Source organism: Thalassophryne amazonica, chromosome 4 (genome assembly GCF_902500255.1).
Source record: "Thalassophryne amazonica chromosome 4, fThaAma1.1, whole genome shotgun sequence".
Taxonomy (NCBI): Eukaryota; Metazoa; Chordata; class Actinopteri; order Batrachoidiformes; family Batrachoididae; genus Thalassophryne; species Thalassophryne amazonica.
In genome coordinates this window covers 28,418,350-28,428,537 of record NC_047106.1, presented here as the reverse complement: position 1 = coordinate 28,428,537, position 10,188 = coordinate 28,418,350, and the positions used below count along the sequence as shown (strand labels likewise).

General features: G+C 38.0%; 1 protein-coding gene across 1 annotated transcript in view; it reads left to right on the top strand.

The window, feature by feature from the left end:
* The first annotated feature begins 1,757 nt into the window (after window positions 1-1,757).
* pde9al (phosphodiesterase 9A like) overlaps window positions 1,758-10,188 on the top strand; it is a 75,613-nt gene continuing 67,182 nt past the window's right edge. Inside the window, exons 1-2 of the mRNA XM_034169304.1 lie at window positions 1,758-1,863; window positions 2,216-2,353. Coding sequence (XP_034025195.1) covers window positions 2,285-2,353 — 69 coding nt within the window. The 5' untranslated portion in view covers window positions 1,758-1,863; window positions 2,216-2,284. The remainder of the gene's footprint in view (window positions 1,864-2,215; window positions 2,354-10,188) is intronic.

Sequence of the window (10,188 nt, the reverse complement as noted above, 5' to 3'; positions counted from 1 at the left end):
GCAATACCGATATTAGGAAGTAAAAAATTTCCGATACTAATATATCTGCCCATATATACATAAATAATGTAAATTATTACAAACATTTGTTATCAAACCCTTATGACAAAGAAATATATTTGAGGCTTGATGTTTTACAGTTCAAGCATGAACTTTATTACAAAAAACTTGGGTTATTGGGTTATAGTATTTAAAAAAAACTATAAATATAACCAACATACATCACGCTGCCTTCACTCAGACTGGCAGTTGCAGTATTACATTGCTCAGCATTTGCATAAAATAGATTTCTTGTCTATTTTGGCCCTCCTACCTGGTGGCATAGCAACCACTTGTCTCTTGTCCCTGTAAAACACCCACTGTGATTGAAAATGAATGACAGCTGGTCACTTTGCCTCTGTCTCTTGAGGCTAATGTGATGGGCCTAGCCATTGTAAACAATGTGTGAGCACCCTCTGCTGGAAAATCTATGTAATGACACCATTTCCAACAGCTGAAGCGTTTTTATGCATTGTTTATTGATAAAAAAGTTTTCATGTCAGGAAAAAAAATGCAGATACCAATATGTTAAGGCTCTAATGAAGACAGTAAAGTCTAGGGCCATCTGATATTTGAACCTATAGTTACACTGACCTTCACCGAAATGATTGACCTCTCTGGTTGACTTTGCCTGGGCAATTGTGGAATCCACCAAACTGTGTACCACATTCAGTCCAAACTGGGATAAAAATCAAATTCCTTGAGCTTGATCTTTGCCAACATGAATTATTTTGGGCAATTTTGAGGTTAACCTTATACTGACATATTAAGTTTGGTAGAAATCAGCAAAATGACCAGGAGGAGGAAGAGACCAACAAACAGACAGGCAGCCATGACCTTGGGCCCAGCGATTGACCTTTGGCAAATCTGAACCTGCTTGGGCAATTAAAGAACAGATCTCCATGTGTGTGCCAAGTTTGGAGCAAATCATTGTGGGAAAAAACAACTTCACTTTTGACCTTTGACCCCAATTACCTTCACCCCAATGATTAGCCTTTAATAAATATGATGTCACCTAAGTGTTTCCAGAATCCACCTCCTACGTGCACCATGTTTGGTGCAAATCAACATGAAAAACTTGGCCACTAATTCAAAGGCCTTAAAATTTGCCAAAACAAGCCCTTTAAGGGAAATTACGGGGTTGACCTTCATCCACATATTGGGCCTGAGAGAAAGAGAGAACAAAAATGCATATGAACCAAAATTTTGACCTTTAGATTCTATTCATATATGATCCTTGACTTTTGTCAAAGTAACCCTTTAAGGGCATTTCTGCAATCAAGCTTCATGCATGTCGCAAGTTTGGTGGAAAGTGACCCAAGAAAATCATAGGCGTAGTCAAACAAATCAGCAAACAAACAAATGTTTCTCAAATTATAGTGTGAAATTTAAGTCTGTCAGACTGCAGAAGTCTCTCAGTTTTGTATGTGACTAAAATTAGGACCCTCACAGTTGGACACGATAAAATAATTTCATTTTCCTGTAATAGGTTTGTGTACGGAAAGCCTTTTAGATCAATACTTAGTGGTCTTTACAACAGAACAAAGTTATGACAAAATCAGATTGAGACGTTCAGGATTTGATAAACCTCACGTCTCTCCAGACAAACGTGTCTGTGACGACTGCTTGTTAAAACCACTTAAGACATTTGGCTGCTTTTCTCTTCACCACAGTAACCGTCCCCTGGCAACAAGTACGAGTGCTGGTTCTCCTTACCCCTCTCACTCCCTCATTTTCTCTCTCTCTCTCTCTGTCTGTCGTTGCATCTTCAGCATCTGGGACTTTATCTTCAGCGGTCACTGAGAAGGCTGCATCGCTGACACTGTGAGTTTGATTCCCGTGTACTTTGCAAGAATTATTTTGCTGTTTTACTTGCAACCTAAACACTGTCTTTTGCTGTTTCTTATTAATACCAACAAAAAAACGTGTATGCACGCTCATATTGTAGCCAATATTATTAATGTTTTCCTCCCTCTGAATTTTTTGTTTTAATTCTTTCATTTATTTATCCCCCGAGAAAGACATTCAGTTAATTTATGTCTTGAACTTTTCAGTTTTAGGTGAATATACTCCCTTGTTGCAGATACTCTATCTCATTTTTAAAATGTCTTTTATTTGCAACATACATTCGTGATGGCACTGAAAATCTGCGTTTGACACTCGTTTGTTTGCACAGTGGATCGTGGGAAGAAGGCGCCGGCTGAGTTGCTACTCACAGTGTGTAAGACAGGAGACGGAGGTCATCATGGGCTCCAGCTCCTCTTCCTACACTCCCAAAAGCATTTACTTGGATGTGGATGGGAAAGTGCAAAAGGTGAGTGCGTTTACAGGGGGACATTTAGAATTACAGCTAAAGCTATATGGAGGATCATTCATAATCTTTCAAACATAAAACATCGCCCCCGAATCTGAGTTTTCAGCCCTTTGACATTATATTTCCAGCCCATTATCACTTTTTTACCTCCATTGGAGGTTATGTTTGTCTGTTTGTTTTTGAACAGCCTGGAGCCCACAATGTTTTTCATAAATATCATCATGAAATTTTACTGAAGATTCATATCCTAATGGGCAAGTCATTCAGTTTTCTAAGGTCATAGGTCAAAGAGCAAAGTCAGGAAAAATCTTTGAAAATCGTAAAAATCCCTATCTTTAACATGGAACAGATTTTCAACAATTCAAAACTCTGTCAAAAAAGATCAAATGTCTTTCATATTTGAGAGCATTATGTAGGATGGTATCCTTTATCGATTGACAAAGTTTGATCTGGATCTGATCCAGATTACAGATTTTGTGGCCATTTAAATTTAACATTGAAAACCCCATTTCATGTATATTTTACATTATATCTTTATCAAACGTGCCCCAATCATGCTCATATTTGAAAGTGAGGTGTGGACTGGCACTCAGTATCACCTGACAAAGTTTGATTGAGATCTGATCCAGATTGTGGATTTTGTAGACACTGAATTTAATATTGAAAAGCCCATCTGATGTACATTTTGCATTATATCTCAATCAAAAGTGCCTCAATCACTCTCATTTGTGATAGTGAGGTGCAAACTGGCACTCATGTCTTTGGACATGGATGGAAGCCGGAGCACCTGGAGGGAACCCACATGAACACGGGGAGAACATGCAAACTATAAATATAACAAAGAACATGCAAACTCCGCACTGAAAGGACCAGGTGGGAATCGATCCCAGGACCTTCTTGCTGTCAGGCAACCATGCTAACCACTAACCCCCCCCCCCCCCCCCCCCCCCATAATCAGAGCAGACAAAATAAATGAAGTATAGCTAAGAAGTTAAAGTGAACTTAGTTAAATTCATGCAGTTTGTTGCCATCCAATTTTTTTTTACTGTTATTTATTTGTTTGTTTATTTGTTCATTTATTCATTCATTCATTCATTCTGGGTTTTTATTTTGTTTTTGAAAGTATTGTTTTATTGACCCTTCAATTTTATGTTAAAACCATATGAATGTTAACTCCACTTCATACCATATAGCACTGTGATTAAAATATTAACCAAGTCCAAGTGATCAATTTATTAACAGACTCTCGAAAATACAGTGAGTGAACAGACAGACAGATAAATCATCTTGGAACTCGCCAATTTAAAAGGACACTTTATGATGTCAAACTCTATCAAAAGTGATGAGCTTTAATGCACCAGCTCATTTGAAAAAGGCACCACTGGTTTGCATAAGTAATAAAACATTGATGTGTCTGCCACCTGCTGGATAAGTTGGTGGCTGCTGGATTGATGATGGATTAGGAGCAGGTGTGGCTGTCAGTAAGAAAGACAGAGAAGACCACACAGGAATACACAAAATCAAAGAAGCAAATGTTATTTTCTGATTGTTTCACAATTATGATCTAAAACTCAAATCACACAGTCATACCTGCACACAAAGGATTTTATGAGAATGTAGTCACAAAAGAACATGGCAAGGAAAATGGTCACATATGCTCATTGGTGAATCAAATCCATGAGAAGGACTTTTTTCCACACAGAAATGTAACAAATCCCAGAAATAAATGGTTACTTTCTGACTGTTTAACAGTGGGTACATTCTAAACTTTAAAACAGCATAACGAAATTTTCAGTGACATCTGGTGTTGAGGTTTCAAACTGCAGTCAAAATTTCTTAGCATGCACTCATGTGCTCACAGTGAAGCTGAAAGGGAACACGACACACTACAGAATCGAGCACTGACCGGCATCATAAATATAAATAAGGTAACTGTTATGCAAATTAAAAACTTTACTCAGACTATGAAATGTGAGGGTTTGCAAGCTAGCCCATTTTGTTATCATGTTTAGGTTTCACAGAGGCTCCGACATATCTAAAACTGGACATGGTTAGTGAAGTAGACGCCACTAATTCTAATCTAATAAACAATCCAACTAAGTGGGATGGAGCAGTAATGTTCCAGCCCATGTCAGATTCACAAATCTCGCTGGCTCCACTGCACAGGTACACGGGAGCACACGTAAACGTGAAGCCTACATAACCACATGAATCTGACTCGCATCAACTCCAGAGTAGTGGATGGAACACAATCTGAAACCAAGTCCACACAACCCTTTAGAAAGGATTTGATCAAGCAGGCACTTCTTCATTCTCTCTCCATCTCTCTCGACATGTTTCTGATTTAAAGTTGCAAGTAGGATGAAATGAGCTCGTCAGTTTCTTTCATTTTCAAAGCCTCGGTCTGTTGGCTGTTGGCCAACAAGACCACTGGTGCATGTATCATATTTTCCGGAGTACAAGTGCGCTATTTTTGGTTGTTTGTTACTAGTTTGCGATGCCCTGCGACATACTCCGGTGTGACTTGTATACAGAAATATCACGCGTTTGTTTTTAACAAAAAATATCTATAATGACTATTTATATAGGACTTTCACAAGAATCAAAGTAAACAAAATAAACATAAGAAAAGAATAAATGTCAATAATAAAAGTACACTTCCACAATGTATAAAAATCCCACATTAAAGAGCTGATAAAGCAGAAAAAAGGTGTGATTTATACGTCAGTGTGACTTATACTCCGGCGCAACATATATATGAGTTTTACCTCTTCAAGGGACATTTTTTTTAACAGGTGCAACTTGGTTAACTATGGTTAAAAAAAACCTTAAAATTAAAACAATATCACAATGGCAATCTTGTACACACATTAACTCCATAAAACTACATTTATATGTAGTGCAAATAAATAAATGAATAAATAAAGACACACTGTGTCAACATTTGAAAATTAAAATTATTTCCTATGATGTCAGTGCTGTCTTCAATTCATTAAAAACCTGTATGTAATCACATCTAAATTAAGGCTGTCATTTATTCAAGGACATTCATAAGATGCCACAATTATCACAGGTGCCTCCTCCACTGAAGTTTCATTTATTTTAGGAATTTTAACCTGCTAATCAGAATGTGATAAGGCAATAATTGTGATAAACATCTTTAAATAACCCGAATAGCTGCAATTAAACAACCTAATTAACAGTTAAGCTGCAATTTTCCTTTGTGGATCTGAGGACTGTGATGTAGTTCAACATGTGGCACTGACATAATTTCTGCAAACCGCTCTGAAGGATGGAACATTTCACGTATCATCAAAGGACAAGAAGTAATGATGACATCAAACATTAATTACACAGACGATGTGAAATGAAAGCGAACATCAAATGATTGTTTTCAGTCTTTTCATTAACGCTTCAACCAATTTGAGATGATTTGAAAATCTGTGGCAGGTACAACCCCAATGGAAATAAAAACAGAATACAATGATTTGCAAATCCTCTTCAACCTATATTCAATTGAATACACCACAAAGAAAAGATTTATAATGTTCAAACTGATAAACTTTATTGTTTTTGTGCAAATATTTGCTCATTTTGAAATGGATGCCTGTAACACGTTTCAAAAAAGCTGGGACAGTGGTATGTTTACCACTGTGTTACATCCCCTTTCCTTCTAATTACACTCAATAAGCATTTGGGAACTGAGGACACTAATTGTTGAAGCTTTGTAGGCAGAATTCTTTCCCATTCTTGCTTGATGTATAACTTCAGTTGTTCAACAGTCCGGGGTCTCCGTTGTCATATTTTGTGCTTCATAATGCGTGACACATTTTCAATGGGCGACAGGTCTGGACTGCAGGCAGGCCAGTCTAGTACCCGCACTCTTTTACTACGAAGCCACACTGTTGTAACACGTGCAGAATGTGTCTTGGCATTGTGTTGCTGAAATAAGCAGGGACGTCCCTGAAAAAGACGTTGATTGGATGGCAGCATGTGTTGCTCCAAAACCTGGATGTACCTTTCAGCATTGATGGTGCCATCACAGATGTATAAGTTGCCCATGCCATGGGCACTAACACACCCTCATACCATCACAGATGCTGGCTTTTGAACTTTGCACTGGTAACAGTCTGGATGGTCTTTTTCCTCTTTTGTCCGGAGGACACGACATCCATGATTTCCAAAAACAATTTGAAATGTGGACTCATCAGACCACAGCACACTTTTCCACTTCTGTCCATTTCAAATGAGCTCAGGCCCAGAGAAGGCGGCACCGTTTCTGGGTGTTGTTGTTGTATGGCTTTCGCTTTGCATGGTAGAGTTTTAACTTGAACTTGTAGATGTAGCGATGAACTGTGTTAACTGACAATGGTTTTCTGAAGTGTTCCTGAGCCCATGCGATAAGATCCTTTACAAAATGATGTTGGTTTTTAATGCAGTGCCACCTGAGGGATCGAAGGTCACGGGCATTCAATGTTGGTTTTCAGACTTGCCGCTTACGTGTAGAAAGTTCTCCAGATTCTCTGAATCTTCTGATTATATTATGGACTGTAGATGATGGAATCCCTAAATTCCTTGCAATTGAATGTTGAGAAACATTGTTCTTAAACTGTTGGACTATTTTTTCATGCAGTTGTAGTTGTTCACAAAGTGGCGATCCTCGCCACATCTTTGCTTGTGAATGGTTGATCCTTTTGGGGATGCTCCTTTTATACCCAATCATGACACTTGCGTGTTTCCAATTAGGTGTTCTTTGAGCATTCATCAACTTTCCCAGTCTTTTGTTGCCCCGTCCCTAACTTTTTTGAAATGTGTTGCAGGCATCCATTTCAAAATGAACAAATATTTGCACAAAAACAAAAAAGTCTATCAGTTTGAACAGTACTCTTGTCTTTGTGGTGTATTCAGTTGAATCTAGGTTGAAGAGGATTTGCAAATCATTGTATTCTGTTTTTATTTACATTTTACACAATGTCCCAACTTCATTGGAATTGGAGTTGTACATTTAGGGTTCAGTGAAGCAGATAAATGAAACACTTGCTGAACTGGTGAGTGCTTCAAGTAGCGAGCTGGCAGTGACACATGTCTGCTGAAGAGTGCCTAGCCCTTGGCCTCAGGATGAATATTTGTCTGATGCACCTGCTGACTTCAAGACAGAGCACCATAAATGTGGGTACACTACTATTAATAATAATAACCCAGCATAAATGACATATATAAGCATGTGTGTGTGTATCTATCTATCTGTATGTATATATATATATATATATATATATATATATATATATATATATATATATGTCCGTATGTATGTATGTATAAAGCCATAGATCAACTTTATTCATCCCAAAAGAAAATATTTTGCCAGAGTACACAAACAGTGGGGGGTTTACAATAATTTTTTTTGTTTTGTTTTGCTAGATTGGAGTCATTGATTTGTTACAGGAAACATAATATACAATTAATTGGAGCAATTTTTTAATTATTTGTTTTTCCCATTTAAACAGCCACATTTTGTCAGTCAGATTGACTTAACTAGATTAAGTTAATATCACATTTTGTTTCGTACAGTACACGTAGGAAGTACCAGGAAATATTTTTCCCACATTTTCAAATAAGAGTAAAATTGTCAACATTTCTAAAACTAGTGGAGTTTTGTATGAACAAAAAGTTCTCAAAGAAATCTTATCATTCAAGTTACCTTTCTTTATTGAATGCCAGTAAATACATACACATATACTGTAAATAATCTGTATGATGAATTAGATTTAATAAGAGTCTCACTTCCTTACATGCATTTATTAAGTCACTTTTAGTTTTTTAATTCTGCATCATTTTTATTTAGTTGTAAATGTAGACAATGGTTCAAAATTGGGTTCTTGAACCAGAATGGATGTGGTTCTGCCTTGACAAAAATGGTGTGGCGCATTGTGTTTGTGTGTGTGTGTATTCTGCACAGTTCACGAGCTGATCCATAGCAGAAGGGCACTGTGTGTTTCCATTGTCAGAATGAGGGTCTAGACAAAGCAACCTTATGATTACAACAAGAGTTAGGATTAGGGTTAAAAAAATTTTTAATTCATCAAACCTTTGGAAATTTGTAGAGTACTTCCATTTCTGGACCACACAGCCTTCCCAGAGTCTTCTGCAGTAGCAGAATTCCAATATGGTCCAGGTCCAATATTTCAGATTTGCAAACTGCGTGGAATGTGTATATTTGTTGATTGACCCCGTTTGAGTTGATATTTTGTCAGAAATGGTCATATTTATGAATCTATTTACTTACTTTGAAGAATCACGCTCACAATCAGTCAAGACTTGCAAAGGGTCTGTGGCCCTGTAGCACCGCCCCCTAGCGCCACCCGCACAGAACTGGATAACGTTTCTGAATTCAACTACTCTTTGAATCCCACGCTCCAGCTGTCATTTAGTTCCTCATTATCCTCTCAATGCTCTCTGTGGACCTGAGTCTTTTCAGACATGAACCAAACCCTTACATTACAGTACGTTCCCCGGTGACTCCGTAAAGCTCAAATGCATGAAATCCGATAACCTTCCTGCTGCCCTTTTCAAACACTGAGGCCTTATATCAAGGCCAGCTGTTTGTGTGCAGGTGGACGTTTGACAGTCACAGGCTGTGCTGTACGAGGAACACAAAAGCTTCACCAAGCCAAGCAGGAAAAAAGCAGACTGAAAACTGTGCAGTTTGTCATTGAAATCAGTTGACAGACGGAGAAAGCGAAAGTCTACATTTGAAAACAAAGAATGGAGTCATCTGTTGTTAACTGTAAGGAGGCGAGGCAAACAATTAAACATTCAAAAATCAGTCATTTTTCAAGCATAAACACGGCTTACGAAGAGCTTGCTAACACTAGCTTAAAGAAACGCTACTTAGACGTGACTGCCCTCATTTTCATATGTAAAACCAAGTCCAACCTCCAGCTGTCAAACATAACACACATCTGGAAGAAGAAAAAATTGCAGTTCCTTGACTAGCCACTTGAGGCTGGCTCCAAAAGCTAACAGATTACCATAGACACCTATGTTAAAATGTCCTCTGTCGAGCAGAAATAAACATCTTTACAGCCTGGTACAAAAAAAAAACACTTTTGGTCTCCGTGACAATTGTACGTTGATGAGGGGAGGGGGGGTGTCTTTATGATTCATTAGTTTATGACATTTTAAGCCACAAAGTTGTGCATAATTCAGGGTGTCGTCACTTTGAGTGACAGCTTGTGTGAGTCAAGCTCAAAGCTCTGATGGCACAGAGGCTGCTGTCCTGTCTGTCCTGACTGTGCATAAATGTCTATGCTTTAGTATTTCCGTTGACTGAATTTTTTATGTTAAGTTTGTATGCCAATGGCGTTAGCATTGTAGCAGCTATTGGTATGTTAAATGGTAAATGGCCTGCATTTCCATCTGCATCAGACGCTCAAAGCGCTTTACAATAATGCCTCACATTCACCCCGATGCCAGGGGTGTTTATTATTATTATTTCCTCAGAGTCATTCCCTGAAAATTTAGGGACCCACTTTGTGTTACACTAAAATGGACAAAAACTACAACTGAAAACTAAATTACAACTACAGAAAAATTCTGCAATAAATTCTACATACCAGTTTAGTATAATATGTAAAATGTCTTGTGCCATTTACTCAAATAAGAGACTGAACAAACTTTTAAAAGTTTATCTACTTAATAACTTGTGAACCATCTGTCACCATTTGTTGATCTCTGCCCCCCTTTCCACTCTTTCTGGGTCGTCTCCTCCCTCTCTTTGAGATTCCTTGAGACACATCTGGCACTGATCCCACTGTGTTGTCCCCCTTCCTGGG